The following is an 18093-nucleotide window of genomic DNA, read 5'->3' as shown; positions in this document are numbered from 1 at the left end:
ACGCAATGGTTTATCTGCTCTCAATACAACTGTGCCAACACAATATTCCAAATCTCTAGCAAAAAAAAAAAAAAATCTGCCTCACGATTTAACACGCAAATCTTTTAGTTTCTTCACGGTGAATGTCTTCAAAACAAGGTAACTTGTTTTAACCACCTCACAAGAACTCAACTTGAGAGAAACCCAAAATCGTTCAGTGGCCAATCCAATCGGTGGAAATGACCATGCCAACTGCACCCCACGTCCAAGCATTATCTTCCGAAGCAGAATAAAAGCGGCAGCAGTCCATCCACCACATGCCTGCGTAAGTAAAACCGAAAATAGTTACCCTAGCCCTCGCGACTACACACGGCCGACAGTCTAAGGAACGAGACCCCCGCGACTCCCGAGGGCCGAGCGGAGCAGGAGGAGAGGACAAGGCAGCCGCGCCCGCAGCGCGTCCAGCGGCACAGAAACTTCTAGGGGGCACTTTCCAGTCAGCCCCGAGGCCGCAGGCAGTGTGCCCCGGGGGTCCCTCCGGCGCCGCCCGCTGCGCTGCTCGCGCCCGGGAGGAGCTGTCAGCCAGGCAGCAGCCGGCCCGTTATCCGCCGGCCGCGCCCGCCCGCCCGCCCAGGCGCTCGTGAGGGGGCGGTGGCCGCTCCCGCCCGCGGACCCCCGCTGCTTACCTCGAAGTAGCCTCCGGCGGCGCCGCCCGCGCCCGCGCCCAGGGGCCCGTGGGCCGCCGCGCCGCCCAGCAGGCCCGCCGCGCCGGGGCCCGGGGCCTGGGGGCCGCGCAGCGCCGCCGCCGAGCCGGCCTTGCCGCCCGAGCCGCCACCGCCCGAGCCGCCGCCGCCGCCGCGCTTGTTCTTCCGGCGCTTGGCCCCGCGCTTGGCGTCGGCCGGGCTCATGGCTGGAGGGAGGGACGGAGGACGGCGGGCGGGGAAGGGGCGCGGGCGGGCGCCGGGCCGCGGGCGGCGGCAGCGGCGGCGGCGGCGGCGGCGGGCGGGCGGAGGCGGCGGCGGGCGCTGCGGCCGGCCGGGCGGGGGGCGCGGCGCGGGGTCTCCTCCCGGGCCGGGAGGGCGGGGCGGGCGGGAGCTGAGGGGCGGCTGCTGGCGGGAGCGACGCGAGTCTACCGGGCCCGGCGCCGCCGCTGACCAGAGTTAGAGTCCAATATGGCGGACACAAGGGGAAAGGGATCCCAGTTTACGTCGGGGGAGGGGGAAGCGGCGGCAGGGGGAGGGGCGCGGGCGGCCGCCCCCCGCACTCCGCCCTCCCGGGCGGCGCGCCCCTGGCCTGGGACCCCGCCCCCGACGCCCCGCGCGGGGCACGCCGGGAACTGTAGTTCCAGCCGCCCGCGGCTCCGCCCGGGCGTGCGGGGCGGGACCACGACTCCCGTAGGGCCACGCGCAGTTAGGCGTGCGAGGGGCGGGGCCAAGGGTGACGTCAGGCGCCGCACGGCCCTGTGGACTCTGTAGTCGGCGCGCGGGCGGAGCTGGAGGCGGGTGGGGTCCAAAGGGGTCGCGCAGTTCCGCCTCTGGCGGTATCCTGGCTCCTTTGCAATGGCCTCCTGCCTCAGAGCCAGGTTCTCGCCCTGTTCGTAATGGCCCCTGCTGACTTTAGCCCAGTCCAGGTTCGAGCGTGCCCCTTTCACCTGCCGCTGTGTGACCTTGGCCTATGCTCGGGCCAGTGCGAAGAGGGCCGGCATCCGCGGACTGGTAATTCGCTGCAACCGCGGTGACAAGGCCTGCAGTAAGCGAGAGCCTGCCTCACTCCCTAGTCGGTTCTCTTCAAAGTTCGATACTTAAAGGATCGCTTCCTCAAGGCATCTTCCCGGGCTTTTCACCCCTTCCCATTCACCCACATGGCAGGGGGACCTCAATCCAGGCCAGAGCCCTGGGCCACTGCATAGAGAACGTGCTCTTTGGCGCTCTGCGGTTGCCCGCAAGCCCCAGGTACAGCTGTCCTTGAGGACCCAGACCAAAGGGACTTTCCCCGGGCTCCTGGCAGCAGACGCATCAAGAGACCAAACTTGAACCTTTTTGGTTCCATGGTGGAACCAAATGCTATCTGTGGAGCTTAGCATTGCGACATATAGACATGCACTAATGAGACTCTCCATTTCTTAATTGCCTCCCATTCATCCCCGTCCCAACTGGAGCTGGAGCTCCTTGACCCATTCTTCACCCCAAACCTGAGCAACTCAATGTGATCAACCCTGTTTCAATAACTACCTTTTCATTAGAATGGAGGTCCCTTGCCCCAACAGATTTTGGATGACCCTGCTATTAAAAGTGGATAGGATGCCAGTCTGGACCTCCTTCAATACTTCGTAGGTAAGCAGTGTTATGGACTGCCACTACCTTCCCTGTTCCACCTAAGGAGCCCAGTTGGATGCCTCCCTCCTCCCATAACCCCTTTGTTTTCTTCTGTTTTGGGCACATTGGCACAGGGTTGAAATTTTTGAGTGTCACCGGTATCCAGGAGGACACTAGGATATAAAAGTGCCTGCCTCCTACACGAGAATTCCACCTCATTCCAAGCAAGGGCCTGGGCCCGAAGCACGCCAGTATTTGCTAGGTGAATGAATGACATAATAATGACCATTTGTCCAGCAGTGCACCAGTCACCCTGCTATCATATCTCAATTCACACGTGCACTCTCCAGATAGGTGACATTAACCATATTCTATGGGTAAGAAATAGGTTCATAGAAATTCAGGAAGTTGCCCAAAGCCACTCCAGTTTTCAGAGACAGGGCCTAGATCCGAGCTCAGGTATGATTTTGTGTACCAGCCAAGTGTTTGTACAAAGCCACTGTGTTTCCAGAGCAAATGAATTTACAGAATCTTAGGCCTCCAGAAAGAGGCTAAGGGATTTGGGGGTTGCTGGGTTGGTTGAATTGTTTGTTTTTGGTTGTGGGGTTTTTTTATTGTTGATGGGTTTTTTTGGTTGGTTGGTTGGTTGGTTGGTTTTGGTTTTGAGATAGGATTCTCTGTGGAACCTGAAATCTACAGGTTCCTGGAACTCTGTAGACCAGGCTGGCCTCCCTCACAGAGAAGTGCCTACCTCGACATTCCAAGTGCTAGGATTAAAATCGTGCAACACCATGCCCAGCTTTTGTTTTTATTTTTATTTTTTTCAGACAGTATCTCACCATATCATTCTGGCTGGTCTTGAACTTAATATGTAGACCAAACTAGCTAGTCTTGAACTCACAGAGTTCTGCCTCTCTGCCTTCCAAGTGCTGGCACTAAAAAAAGTGTGTGCCACCACACTGGCTTGAGTTTAATTCCAAACATCCAGGAGAGCAGGGAATACTATAGTGAGATACATATTCTTTTTTGATATTTTTAATTTTATGTGAATGAGTGTTTGCTTGCCTGTATGTATATGCACCAGGTGTGTCCCTGATGCCAACAGAAGCCAGAGGAGGACCCTAAAGCTAGAATTACAGTTTGGGCTACCATATGAGTGCTGGGAACCAAACCTCCTATGTCTGCAAAAGCAGCAAGTACTCAGAACCCCTGAGCCAGCTCCTCAGACCTGAGGTGCACACTTCTGAGAAAACTATGGCTATTGGGTATAGAATGGTGACAAAAGATTAACAATGGGGGCTGGAGAGATGGCTCAGAGGTTAAGAGCACTGACTGCTCTTCCAGAGGTCCTGAGTTCAATTCCCAGCACCCACATGGTGGCTCACAACCATCTGTAATAAGGTCTGGTGCCCTCTTCTGGTCATACATGCTGTATACATAATAAATAAATCTTAAAAAAAAAAAAAAAAGAAAGAAAGAAAGAATGGAGGTCAAAAAGTCATGAGAATCTGCCTTCATAAAAGAGTCTGGGCCAGGCAGTGGTGGTGCATGCCTTTAATCCCAGCACTTGGGAGGCAGAGGCAGGTGGATCTTTGTGAGTTCGAGGCCAGCCTGGTCTCCAAAGCGAGTTCCAGGAAAGGCACAAAGCTACACAGAGAAACCCTGTCTCGAAACACCCCCCCCCCCAAAAAAAAAAAGAAAAAGAAAAAAGAAAGAAAAGAGAGTCTGGAGGAAGCCAGGCAGTGGTGGTACACACTTAGTCCCAGCACTTGGAAGGCAGAAGCAGGTGGATCTCTGTGAGTTCAAGGCCAGCCTGGTCTATAGAGTGAGATCCCAGGATATCCAGAACTGTTTCATACAGAGACCTGTCTCAGGGGTGTGGGGTATGGAGGCTGAAGGAGCTGTCTTGTCTCTACTACCAAATGACATAGAAGTTTCCAGCTATGAACCCCAAAATGACTATCATCAAATACTGAAATTGCCTGTACTTGGATTTTGACTCCCAGCCTTCAGAACTGTGAAAAATTTGTAAAATATTTAATTTATGCTATATTCTTATAACAACTCAAACAGACCACCCCTAAAGTGTATGTGGTGAGAAAGGAACAGCCTGAGTTCAGTTATGATGTTTAATTTTGTCAATCTGATTAGTAAAACGTATTTCTAGGTATCCGTGGGGGCAATTCCAAACACAGCTAAGGGAAAACCTACTAGGAATGTGGATGGGACTGGCCAATAGACTTAGGAACCAGATAGAGCAATTTTATTCAACACATGCATTTTCCTTTGTGTGGGGGAAGGGTGTGTGTGTGTGTGTGTGTGTGTGTGTGTGTGTGTGTGTGTGTGTTGGGGTGTGGGTAGGTCCTGGGGTTGAACCAGGGCTCTGCCCTTGCTAGACAAGCACTCTACCATTGAGCCATATCCCCCAAATCCTGACACATGCTCTGCCTACCATGTTGTTCTGCTTTCCCACAGGCATACAACAATGAACTGCAGTCTCCAAAACTGTGATCAAAGATCTGTCTTGGGGCTGGAGAGATGGTTCAGTGGTTAAGAGCATTGGCTGAGCAAGGCGGTGGTGGCGCACGCCTTTAATCCAGAGGCAGAGGCAGGCGGATTTCTGTGAGTTCGAGGCCAGCCTGGTCTCCAAAGCGAGTTCCAGGAAAGGCACAATGCTACACAAAGAAACCCTGTCTCGAAAAAACCAAAAAGAAAAAGAAAAAGAAAGAAAGAAAAAAAGAGCATTGGCTGTTCTTCCAGTGGACCTGGGTTCCATTCCCATCGCCCACATGGCAGCTCACAACTGTCTATAACTCCAGTTCCAGGGAATCTGACACCCTCATAAAATAAAGCTAAAAAAGTATTTAAAAGAAAAAAAAAAAAAAAGATCTGTCTTCACTCCTGCTAAGCAGTTTTCTTTCAGGTGTTCCTCACAGTGGCAGAAAAGTAGGACTTGGGCGTAATTTGTGACCAGCCTGGGCTTAGTTTGCATAGCAGAATACCAATGACAACTTGTGAAACTGTTTTCGTTTTTTTATTGTTTGAAATTTTCATATCAGTCTATGTTGTACAGTGAGCATATCCCCCTCCATCTTCCTTATCACTCCTTCATCTCTGGAGTGTTGGATTACAGGTTTGTGCCTACACACCTGGTTCATGTGTGTAAACTTGGGGCTTCCTGCACATTAGGCAAACACTACCAACTGAGCTCCATCCCTAGCACCTATAGTTTTTCATGCAGAGTATCCAGAACTCAAAAGTTTGTAGGCAGCTAGGTGCATATGTGCATATCAGTGGTGGTTTGAATAAGAATGGCCCCATAGGCTCACACAGTTAAAAGCTTAGTCACCAGGGAGTTGGAACTCTTTTTTATTTTTTAATGGAACGCTTCACAAATTTGTGTGTCATCCTTGTGCAGGGGCCATGCTAATCTCTGTATCGTTCCAATTTTTTTTTTTTTTTTTTTAGCTGAGGATTGAACCCAGGGCCTTTCGCCTTTCCCTTTCGAGGCAAGCACTCTACCACTGAGCTAAATCCCCAACCCAGGAACTCTTTAATAGGAATAGAAGGATTAGGAGGTGTGCCTTTGTTGGAGGAAGTATGTTACTGGGAGTGAGTGTTGAGGTTTCAAAAGCCCATGCCAGTCCAGAGTGTATCTGCCTAAGGATCAGGATGTAGCTTTTATTAGCTACTGCTCCAACACCTGCCTGCATGCCACCATGCTTCCACCATGATGATAATAGACTTCTGAAACTGTAAGCAAGCCCCCAATTAAATGCTTTATATAAGAGTTGCCGCGGTCAGAGTCTCTTCACAACAACAGAACAGTGAGTCAGACAACATCTGTAGTCCCAGCTACCCAAGAAGGTGAAACAGGAAAGTCACAAGTCCAGAAGTTAGAATATATTCAGAGACTGCAGTGATGACTCAGCAGTTATGAGTGCTTGGCGCTCTTCCATAGGACCCAGTTCCCATTCCTAACACTCATGTTGGTCAGCTCACAACTGCCTGTAACTCCAGCCCAGGGATCTAAATTTATTCTGGCCTCAAGAGCACACGAACATACACATTAAAGAATCTTTTAGGGCTCAGAGGTTAAAATCACTGACTGCTCTTCCAAAGGTTCCTGAGTTCAATTCCCAGCAACCACATGGTGGCTCCCAACCATCTGTAATGAGATCTGGTGCCCTCTTCTGGCCTGTAGGGTTACATGCAGACAGAACATTGTATACATAATAAATAAATAAATCTTTTTTTAAAAAAATCTTTTAGCCAGGTGGTGGCAGTGCATGACTTTAATCTCAGCACTTGGGAGACAGAGGCAAGCGAATCTCTGAGTTCAAGGCCACCCTGGTTTACAGTGCAGAGTTCCAGAATAGCCATGACTGTTATATAGAGAAACCTTGTCTTGGAAAAGAAAAAAAAAAAAAAATTAAAATTACACTTATAATATCTAAGTATAGCCAAGCGGTGGTGGCACAGGTCTTTAATCTCAGCACCAGGTGGGAGGAGTGGAGGTGGGGAGCGGAGGCAGGCAGATCTCTGTAAGTTCAAGGCCAGCCTGATCTACAGAGCAAGTTCCAGGACAGCCAGGGCTACCCAGAGAAACTATGTCTCAAAAAATAATTTAAAAAAATAATAAAGTAGGCATACCAAGGTAGGGCATAGAAATAAAAATAGACAAACAGGCCGTAATATTGCATGCTATAATTCCAACTATTCTGGAGGTAGAAGCAGGGACTCTCTCAGTTCTATGCCATCGAGAACATCTACATAGGGTTGCGTAGTGGGACCCTCTCTCAAAAAAAAAAAATCAATAGATCAACAACAGATTAGATACTAAGATTTTAAAAATGGGAGATTGGAGTTGGGGATTTAGCTCAGTGATAGAGTACTTGCCTAGCAAGCACAAGGCCCTTGGTTCAATCCTCAGCTCAAAAAAAAGGGGGGGGGAGATAAATCAGCTTAAAACCTATAGCACAGAGGAAGCACAGAAACAAGGTTTCTGTATTGGGGAATCAAATATGGTAGTAGACAAGCACTCTGCCACAGAGCCATACCTACAGCCTGAAAATGCCCAACTACAACACAGAAAAGAAAGTTATATGAGACAGTTTGGGGGAGAAAAAAGGTGTGTCACAATAGAAGCATAATCCACCTAATGAAGTCTCTACCTACCCATAATTTCAAGAAGTTCAGTGACCCCCTAAGTAAGATACATAAGAGCAAACGCAAACCTACAGTGAAAACAAACTGTTCAAGTATGAAGCAATATCCTAATTAGTCTTATTAAATTAAAATCTGTAGCCAAATATTAAAGTGAAGGCTGAAAGATCAGACAAGCAGAGCAGTCACCCATGACTTCTTATGTCTCTGGATCCTCACCAAATGTGGAGGAGCCTCCTGTCTCTACAAATCCTCAGACTGAATGGGCGAGATCCTGTCTCCACCTCCCAAGTGCTAGGATTAAAGGCATGGACCACTACAGCCTGGTTCTATTTCTCTTTTAGACTGGTTCAATCTCACGTAGCCCAGGATGGTCTTTAACTCTGATCTTCTGCTTCCTCCTCTCAAGTGCTGGGATTAAAGGTATGTGCCACCACTGCCAAACCTCTATGGTTAACTAGTGGCTAACTCTGCCCTCTGATCTCCAGGCAAGTTTTATTTGTCAGAACATAACAACAAAAGCAAGGGTTTTAACTAACATAGAAAAACTATATACAATAAGTACAATAACTATATACAAATATATACAGGTAATAATTACATTAACAATGTTTATTCCATTAGCATTTGCCAAATTCCAAAACTCCATTATCCATCCTATCTTGGTGAGTCCAAAGTATTGTAACTAATTCACTTTCTATCTTAACTTGCATTACCAAGCCAAAACTATCTTTTTTTGTCTGTCAACTTTATACACTTTACACCTCTTTTGTGTCTTTTCTGAATTTGTTAAAAAGGAAAACTGTAACTATAAAGTCTTTAACTCCATCAGAGACCTGAGAAGGATATACTATTACCTGAGTAAACAGAAAGTGTAGAGCAAACAACTTCCAAATATAAGAAATGACAGAAACAGCTGGCTACCTAGACAGTCACCCAAGGTTCCTCTGCAATGTTGGGGCATTCATCTTCAACCACAGGCCTACAATATTGCTGCCTGGACTACAGGCTCCTTGCACAGCCACTGTATGCAGGTGGTCAACTGAACAGGGGTCAGGAAGTTCCTGGGGGGTTTGGGCTGCACACTCAGGCTCTGCATGGTGGAGAAATTCACTAGCAGCCCCAGGTGGGTACTAGGGTTTGGTCACATGAGTAGCCCCAATTGGGGACACCTGGGGCTCAGATCCACATGATAGGGACCAAGCAGCTCCGGGGTGCTAGCGAGGCAAGTTTGCAGCGAGCACATGAGCCTCTGAGCAAACGTCATGGAGGCTATGGGCAGGAGCCAGAGGGAGTGTGGGGTCTTTTTGTTACATGGGCGCCACTTGTTAAGATCAATCCACAAGTCTATTTAATGGGTAATAGGGATTTATTAAGATATAAATTGAGGAAATACACTTACAAATAAAAATTGAGTAAACAGCTGAAGTCGTCCTCTGTTCTGACCAGGAGCAAGTCTGCTGTGGATATCGCTCTGTGTAAATAAAGTTCTGATTGGCCAGTGGCCAGGCAGGAAGTATAGGCGGGACAAGAGAAAAGAGAATTCTGGGAAGTAGAAGGTTGGAGAGAGACACCGCCAGCTGCCTCCATGAGAAGCAACATGTAAAGACATTGGTAAGCCGCAAGCCATGTGGCAAAGTATAGACTAGCAGAAATGGGTTAATTTAAGATAAAAAAGGTAGATAACAAGCAGCCTGCCACGGCCATACAGTTTGTAAGCAATATAAGTCTCTATATGCTTTCTTGGTTGGGTCTGAGCGACTGTGGGACTGGCGGGTGAGAGAGATTTGTCCTGACTGTGGGCCAGGCAGGAAAACTCCAACTACAAATGGCGCCCAACGTGGGGCAAGAATTTCCACCTAAAACCTGAGAAAAAGGATTCTAAAACGGAGCTAAAAACAGCTTCCTAGTTGTCTCTCTCAAGTTAGCGACAGCCTACAGGTTTGAGCTACTATGGCGGGTTCCTGACGTGTGCGTCTGACCTACAATGAGGTGGAAATGAGGAGTCTACAAGCAACACTTTACTCTGCTACATAATGGATTTAGCCTTTGCTAGTTTAAAAAAAAAAACGTTTCTGGGCTATGCGCTACTTTGATAGAACTGCTTCTGACAGTTGATGGTACACATGGCTCCAGACCCAGAGCTGACAATAAACTGTACCGCCGCCATGTTAAAAAACAGAGGTGGGCGGAGCCAACAGCCACAGCAGCGTTTCAGTCTTACAAAGATGGCCATTACACAGAGAATCTGGTTTATGTTGTCTTTGGGATTTTTAACTACAAAAAAAGATTTGATCATAAAAGCTGTTGAGTTAGACAAATATGTAAATTTTAAAGGTACCTTGACTTTGAAATTTGGATATAAGGATATGTTGCTTTGGAAAAGAGTCTCTGCTTTTGTTTCCACAAAAAACCAGAGGCTGTGGATTTGTTCCAGATTAAGATACATCAGGTTAGATCAGCCAAGACCACCTAAAAGATCTCCAATGACACCATGGCCCAAATGATCCAACATCCAAAATGCTTTCAAGGCAACTGGCTCAGAGGTTCACCCTAATGGACTACTCCATAATCCTAAAATTTTCTTTGTGTCCCCATAAGATACAGCGCCCCCCTCCAGCAGGAAGTAGTAAGAAAAACTACGCCCACATTCCCAAAATTATCAAACTGGCTTTGGAGATGGAATTGGCTCATTCCTTCTCTAAACCCAGACATATTACTAAAAGAAAAGGTTAAGAGATTCTTGTGTCCCAAATCAGAAGAGCCCTCTGGTGTGGGACAGAAAAAAACCCAATATTTTTATTTAAAACAGGTTGATTATAAATGAGATCTCTTTCTAAAGAAGAAAAGGGGATATGATACAGATATAATAGGATGAAAGGGTAGACTAGGGAACTTACTTCTAAAGAGCAACAACTTGTTTAAAATGTTTTACATTGGTATGGATTTTGGTCTATCGATACAAACTTAAAGTTAATATTGTTATACTGTGTGTATATTTCTACTCTTGTTTAGGGTATTATGTTTATATAGCTCATTTTAAATTGTAATGGATAATTAAAAATAGATTGATAATTAGTCATCTGTGATAATCATACTCATAGCCATGTTAGTTAAGTCTTCTAGGTATACACAGAGATATTTCAGATAGATAGGTCATCTTCAGATACTTCAAAGACCTACAGAATATGACATTTAAAATATTTTTAAAATTTAGATTTTCTGGACAGTGAGACATGTCTGCTCCTGGCAGCACCAATTTACTTCAGAGAGGAGGATGGGCACTAAAGACACATCTTATCTTCATGAAGACATATCTTCACCTTGACAAAAATAGCCATTTTGGCAAGAAACTGTTCTTGCCTGGACTGCTTGATCGACTTTACATACAGGACCCATAGAAAGGTGACCACTAAACTTTGCTTAACAAAATGGTCCTTCAAGTTCCTGCTTCGCAGAGGAAACTGCCAGACATTCTACAGGACACTAAAAAAAATGACCAAGAGACTCTAGCCTTGTGGGCTGACAACAAATGCCCCAACTTTACAAAGGAACATTAGGTGACTGTCCAGGCTGTCAGCTGTCTCTGTCTACTCTTGCAAGACTCCTAAAAAATGCTTACATCCTTCTCCCAGTTCTCAGGTAATATTATATCCTTCTGAGGTCTTTGATGTGGTTGAAGACTAGATAGTTATAATTTCCTCAGTTATGATAAAAGACAAGTTAGATATAAAAACCTTAGACTCACAAATATAAGATAGATAGGATATCTTCTTTAATATTGTAACTGTAATTCTTGTTTGATGATTATTTTGTTATATGTAATTATACTATGTAAAAGTTAAAACCTTCCTTTAAAAAAAAAAAAAAAAAAGGGGAAGTGCTGTGGATATCGCTCTGTGTAAATAAAGTTCTGATTGGCCAGTGGCCAGGCAGGAAGTATAGGCGGGACAAGAGAAAAGAGAATTCTGGGAAGTAGAAGGTTGGAGAGAGACACCGCCAGCTGCCTCCATGAGAAGCAACATGTAAAGACATTGGTAAGCCGCAAGCCATGTGGCAAAGTATAGACTAGCAGAAATGGGTTAATTTAAGATAGAAAAGGTAGATAACAAGCAGCCTGCCACGGCCATACAGTTTGTAAGCAATATAAGTCTCTGTGTGCTTTCTTGGTTGGGTCTGAGCGACTGTGGGACTGGCGGGTGAGAGAGATTTGTCCTGACTGTGGGCCAGGCAGGAAAACTCCAACTACACAAGTCCACCTGGTGGTTCAACTAGGAAGCAGGCAGCAGGGTGAAGGGACTTGTGACCCTTCTCCCTTTCCTTTTAAGAGGTCACCTAGCTGGGCAGTGGTGGCGCACGCCTTTAATCCCAGCACTTCGGAGGCAGAGCCAGGCGGATCTCTGTGAGTTCGAGGCCAGCCTGGTCTCCAAAGTGAGTTCCAGGAAAGGTGAAAAACTACACAGAGAAACCCTGCCTCAAAAAAACAAAACAAAACAAAACAAAACAAAACAAAAAAAAAAGTCACCTACAATGGCAAAAAGCACTGCCTCCCTCCTTTGGGCCCTATAACAAAGGTCATTGGCAGGACAAATACCACTAACAAGTCAAACCCAGTTAAGTTGATCATCCCTTCATTTAATTGTTGCATTTTTAAATCATTCATCATGTAATCATACAGAGACCTAACTCTCTCCATCATGATAGTATTTACATTTTTTTGTTTTGTTTTGTTTGTTTTTTGGTTTTTCGAAACAGGGTTTCTCTGTAGCTTTGGCGCTTGTCCTGGACTAGCTCTGTAGACCAGGCTGGCCTCAAACTCACAGAGATCCACCTGCCTCTGCCTCCCAAGTGCTGGGATTACAGGTGTGCACCACCACCATCTGGCACCATTTTTTAATGTGGGAAAAATCTCTCTTTTTAAACTAATTCCCCCCTTTAAGAATTACCAATTGTAGGGCTGGAGAGATGGCTCAGACACTGGCTGTTCTTCCAGAGGTCCTGAGTTCAATTCCCAGTGACCACATGGTGGCTCACTACCATCTACAGTGAGAGACCTGGGGCCCTCTTCTGACCTGCAGGCTGAACACTCAGTGTATACATAATAAATAAATAAATATTAAAAAAAAAAAGAATTACCAATTGTCTCACCAAATCTGCTGACCATGACAGTGAAGACGATGGTGAAGTGTGAGGCTGACTGTTGCTGCGTAGGACAGTAGAAGCCCAAGCACGTGTCAAGGCAGCTGCCTAGTGTGGCAGCAGCCTGAGGAGGGGCTCCAGGAAAAGCCCACAACCCACCTGGAGAAAAGAAGCCAAAGGGAATGTGCGAAAGTGGCTAACTCCCAGAGGCATTTGGAGCCCAAGTGCCTGTGGAGTTTGCTTCAGAGACGCCGCAACAGAAAAGTCCCAAACTTTCTTAGAGGAAAAGAAAGGAAAACCTAGCTGGTAGGGCAGTGACTCCAGTGGAAGCCTTCATGTGCAGCTCTGGTGGGCAAGTGGCTTTTTCATGAATTTGTGCCCCCAAAGTTGGATACCAAACGAAACGCAAGCCTAATTAGTCTTATTAATTTCAACAATTTTTGCAACATGCAGAACAATTTGAAACAGTGACATCTACACCATAATGAGAGGATGGAGAGATGGCTTAGCAGTTCAAAGCACTTGCTCTTGCAGAGGACCCAAGTTTGGTTTCCAGCCCTGATCTAGTGGCTCACAACTCTCTGTAGCTCTAGTTCCAGGGGATCAAATGCCCTTCTCTGGTCTCTGGAGGCAGAAGGCATGCATGTGGTATACAAACACATATAAAGGCAAAGACTCAATAAAACGAAACAAATCTTTAGTACTGAGTTTTGAGGTTCATGAACTATTTACTTTTTTTGTTTGTTTTGGTCTTTTGGGAAAGTGTTTCTCTATGTGCCCTGAGCTCTGTCCTGGAACTCAATTTGTAGACCAGGCTGGCCTCAAACTCAGAGATCTGCCAGCCTCTGCTTCCTGAGTGCTAGGATTGAAGGCATGTGCTACCACTACCTGGCATTTCTAAGAAGCACAGAGTAGACTAGTAATTGCCATCATTTTGTGCTGGGGGGTATTACAGGCCCATCATGCTTGGATATTATGGCTTTCCTAAATGAATATATATATATATATATATATATATATATATATATATATATATATATATATATATATATATATATAGTGTGTGTGTGTGTGTGTGTGTGTTTTACCTGCATGTAAGTCTGTGCATACATATGCAGTGCCCATGGAGGCAAGAGAAGAGCATGGATCTCCTCAGACTGCAGTGACAGACAGTTGTGAGACACCATGTTGAGTTCTGAGAATCAAACCCACGCCCTCTGAAATAGTAGTGTCTTTGTTACTTTTTACTGCCAGGTCAAAATACTATGACAAAACAAAAAAACAAAACAAAACAAAAAACACAGAATAACAACACAACAACAACAAAATCCAGTTACCGAAGGTTTGAATCTGTGATCATCTTGGCTGAGAGCATGGTAGCAGGCAAATAGCTATGGTGCTGGAGCAGCAGCTAAGAGCTTATACATCCTGATCCATAAACATGAAGTAGAGAGCTAACTGGGAAAGGGTTGGGCTTTTGAAACCTCAAACCAACCCCAGTGACACACCTCTTCCAACAAGCCACATCTCCTAATCCTTCCCAAACAGTTCTACCCATTAGAGGTCAAGTGTTCAAACCTATGAGCCTCTAAGGTCATTCTCACTCAACTACCACGAGCACCAAGTTTGGTTAACTACTGAGCCACGGCATCTTATGGAGGGTTTGGATTACATTTCACTAATGACTGATGACTTGCATATCCATTTATGTGTGATGGTTATTAGTGTCAACTTGATAGGATCTAGTAGACTCACCAAGGACACAAGCGTCTAGTCATGGTTAAGAGATAGTCTAGTTGTGATTCAAGAGGGAAGACCAACCCTGTGGGCTACACTATCTGTTGTGTAACAGTTTCCTCCAAGATTGAAACATTTCATCCTGAAGGGAAACTCCTTAAACAAGAAGACATACACAATTGGATTGGGAGGTAGTGGTGTACCCCTTTAATCCCAGCACCTGGGAGGCAGAGGCAGGCGGATCTCTGTGAGTTCGAGGCCATGCTGGATTACAGAGCAAGTTTCAAGAAAGCCAGGGCTACACACAGAGAAACCCTGTCTCAAAAAAAAAGAAAGAAAGAAGGAAGGAAGGAAGGAAGGAAGGAAGGAAGGAAGAAAGAAAGAAAAGAAAAAGAAAAAGGTAAACAACTCAAAATAGCCTTAGAAGTTCCTGAAACTGATCAGATTCCCCAGGTGCCTCCCTCCCAGAGAACCAAGCTGCAAAAGAAGACTTTCATCTTATACAAACCAAGCTCTGAAATAGATTCAGACTAGCTAAACTAAAAAAAAAAAAAAAAAAAAAAAAAAAAGAACTCGAGACCAAAGCAGCTGCCTAAAAGAAGCATAGACCAAGTTCCTTTAAAAAGGACAATCTTCAACCTGTTGAGCTCCCTGTAGGCTATATAGTGTGTTCCCAGTTTGTGAACTGTCATCCATGCTGAGGTGGCCTCTGGTGATGAACACCACCACGCCCTGCCCAGTGGCCTAATTCTTAGCCATAGGCCAGCATTTTTAACCTGTGGTTCATGACCCCTTTGGGGGTCAAACAATCCTTTCACAGAGGTCACCTAAGACCATAGGAAAACGCAGATATTTACATTACAATTCATAACAATAGGAAAACTACAGTTATGTAGTAGCAATGAAAATAATTTTATAATTGGGGATCACCACAAAGTAATGAACTGTATTAAATGGTAGAAGCATTAAGAATGTTGAGAACCACTGCTGTAGGTAAGCATCTATAGTCACCCCCTATAAGGCTAAAGATAATTTCTAAAGAGGGGGGCAAAAAAAAAAAAGAAAGAAAAAGCCAAAAAGTGGGTGGAGTACAACAGTTTCCCCCAAGATTGAAACATTTCATCCTGCAAAGAAGCTCATTAATCAGGAAGGTAAACAACTCAAAATAACTCCAGGAAGTCCCTGAAATTGACCAGATTCACTACCCCACACCCCACCCCCAGAGAAGCCAAGTTGCAAAGATTCTTAAGACAAGATATGAAATAGATTCAGACAAGCTAAGCTACAAAAAAGACTCTGAGGCTAAACCAGCTGCCTAAAAAAGTAAGCTGAGCTGTCTGGAAGAGGTTTAGACAAACTGAGTTGCTTAAAACCCATTGAGCTGCCTGTAGATTTTGTAATGTCTTCCCAAGTCCCCAGTATTTGTGAGCTATCACCTGTAGCAGGAATCTTAAAAGTTCTTATCAATAAAATCAAACCTGAGGGGGCTGGAGAGATGGCTCAGTGGTTAAGAGCACTGGCTGTTCTTCCAGAGGCCCTGAGTTCAATTCCCAGCAACCACATGGTAGCTCCCAGCCATCTGTAATGAGATCTAGCACCCTCTTTTGGCATGCAGACAGAACACTGTATACATAATAAGTAAATCTTTAAAAAAAAAAAACAATCAAACCTGATCCCAGTTATTGGGGTGAATGCTGGAAGATCAGAGAAACAGAACAAGCCATATAGCTTCCTCGCCTCACCAGTTCCTCAGCTGATCCTGTTTCCTCAGACTGGAAGCCTGTGAGTCCTTAACCAAATGAATCTCAGCTGAACTGTGCTGCTCAAAGCCTAAAAGTTTAACCAGCCAAATAATGCCCTCATGCCTTATATACCTTTCTGCTTTCTACCATCACTCCCTGGGATTAAAGATTCGCTTTCTGGGATTAAAGGCATGAGTCACCACGCTTGGCTGTATCCTTGAACAGATGGATTTCTGCCTCTGGAATGCTAGGATTATAGGCGTGTGCTACCACTGCCTATCCCCTATGTTTAATATTGTGGCTGTTCTGTCTTTAACCCCAGATAAGTTTATTAGGGTGCACAATATTTTGGGGAACATAATACCATCACAATCACCTGTGCTGGGTTAGGCTTTAGTGATGCAGTTGTCTTTTAGTCAACTAAGTAACCCATTACCCATATTCCCACAACTAACTCCAATAAAACTCATTGGTTCACCAACTTGGTTGGACTTTGATGGTATCCATAGTTTGGTGGTGTTGTGGGATCCCTATCTGGGGTGAGTAGACATGTGTGTTGCATCTCCTCAGAAAAAAGTTTTATATTACAACATGGTCCTGGGCTGAACAAGAAGGAAGTAAACTGAGCACCAGCATTTGTACTATTTTCTGTCGAAGCAATATGACCAGTCACCTTATGCTCCTACTGTTTGGCTGGAACTTCCAGCTCACTCCTGTGAAAGCCCCATTTCTCTCTCCAAACCCCACCTTCTCAGAGATCCTCCAACAAAGAAAAATCACCCAAAAGCCCAGTTCCTCATTCTTGGCAGCTGTGGCAGCTCCTCCCCTGAAGCTGCCAGTGGCCCAAGTCCCCACCTGAAGCATTATACGTGGACACAAACCTAGCTTGTGATGGACACATCATCACCCCTCACCTACAGTGTACATAAGTGCCCTGCTTTAGTTCAACCACATGATTTTCTCCTGCACCTTCTTCTGCCTCTATCTCTGGGGGCCGGAGAACTCACCTGGTAGTTGCTTTGCTCAAATCTGTTCTTTTACTTTTTAAATTTAGCTTACTGTGTCAGCAAAGAAAACCATCGTGTTTTATAGAAAACCTATTAACTTGGTGCAGAAACCTGGGGAGGACTTGAGCCTTCCTGCTAGGTGGACCACTCCTCTCCCTTTATCTTACTCTCTCACAGATGGGATGACTTTTGACTTTGAATAAGTCACCCATTTCTAAGCCACCACCTACAGAGATACCAGGTATCTCTTCCAGATCAAGATCTCTTCTGAGTCAAGACCTCTGAGATCTTCTGCCAAGCTGAGGCTAGACCAGGGCAAGCCCGACCATTTTCCAAAGCAAAATCCGTTTTTGTTTCCCAAGGACTCTTGTGGAGGAGACATCCTACCCAGAGGCTACTCCCACTGCTCGACCCCAGGCTATTTCAGGGGACACCTCACCCTAGTGTTTGGTCTCTGGCATAGACTTGGAAATGGGTAATGCTGAGTCTAATACCAATCCTCAACCACCCCTGGGGTGTCTACTACAAAATTTATCCAAATTGGGGCTGTCTCACACCATATGGTAAATGGTTTGAGCTCCCTTGTCCAGGGATTTTGAGCTTTTCCCTGTTCTCTGTCGGTCTGCCTGCTGCCTCTCTCATGTCTCCACTTCAATATGGCCCTTTGCTCTTTCACTCCCCATTTCTCAGTAAACTTCTTGCACCAACTTTGTTGTTCATGGTGTGTCCTCTCAGTGGCATACCTTGGAAGGTTCCACCAAATGGTGCCCACTTTGCCTAATTTTACTTACTAGGCTCTCTTAGCATTTGGTCTGGCCATGCTGGGATTCTATTCTCTTTGTTGGTTCTGTCTGCTCTCCCACCCTAAACTGTGTAAATGTCCTGTCCTAACATTTGTTACAACGTGGGAGTTAGAGCTGGAGAGGCCAGCTACTTCATGCCCAGCACATGCCTATTCTCCCTTACAGCGCCTACTGATCTACCCCTCAGTAAGCCTAGCCACTGGAA

At 45.9% G+C, this 18093-nt stretch overlaps 1 protein-coding gene and 1 non-coding gene across 5 annotated transcripts in view; both read right to left on the bottom strand.

The window, feature by feature from the left end:
• Nucleotides 1-1193, bottom strand: part of Fam193a (family with sequence similarity 193 member A) — a 127199-nt gene extending 126006 nt beyond the window's left edge. The window contains exon 1 of one of the 4 annotated variants that reach the window (XM_036200791.1): nt 666-1193. In XM_036200791.1, the coding sequence (XP_036056684.1) occupies nt 666-887 (222 nt within the window). In that variant the 5' untranslated portion in view covers nt 888-1193. The remainder of the gene's footprint in view (nt 1-665) is intronic. The other 3 variants (XM_036200794.1, XM_036200793.1, XM_036200795.1) reach the window with 3 other exon arrangements.
• Nucleotides 1194-5667: 4474 nt separating this feature from the next.
• LOC118592611 lies at nt 5668-5769 on the bottom strand. Its single transcript, XR_004946085.1, has one exon. It is a non-coding gene; the product is annotated as a U6 spliceosomal RNA (small nuclear RNA).
• Nucleotides 5770-18093: the final 12324 nt, after the last annotated feature.

Source organism: Onychomys torridus, chromosome 10 (genome assembly GCF_903995425.1).
Source record: "Onychomys torridus chromosome 10, mOncTor1.1, whole genome shotgun sequence".
NCBI lineage: Eukaryota > Metazoa > Chordata > Mammalia > Rodentia > Cricetidae > Onychomys > Onychomys torridus.
This window is presented reverse-complemented; position numbering and strand designations above follow the sequence as displayed.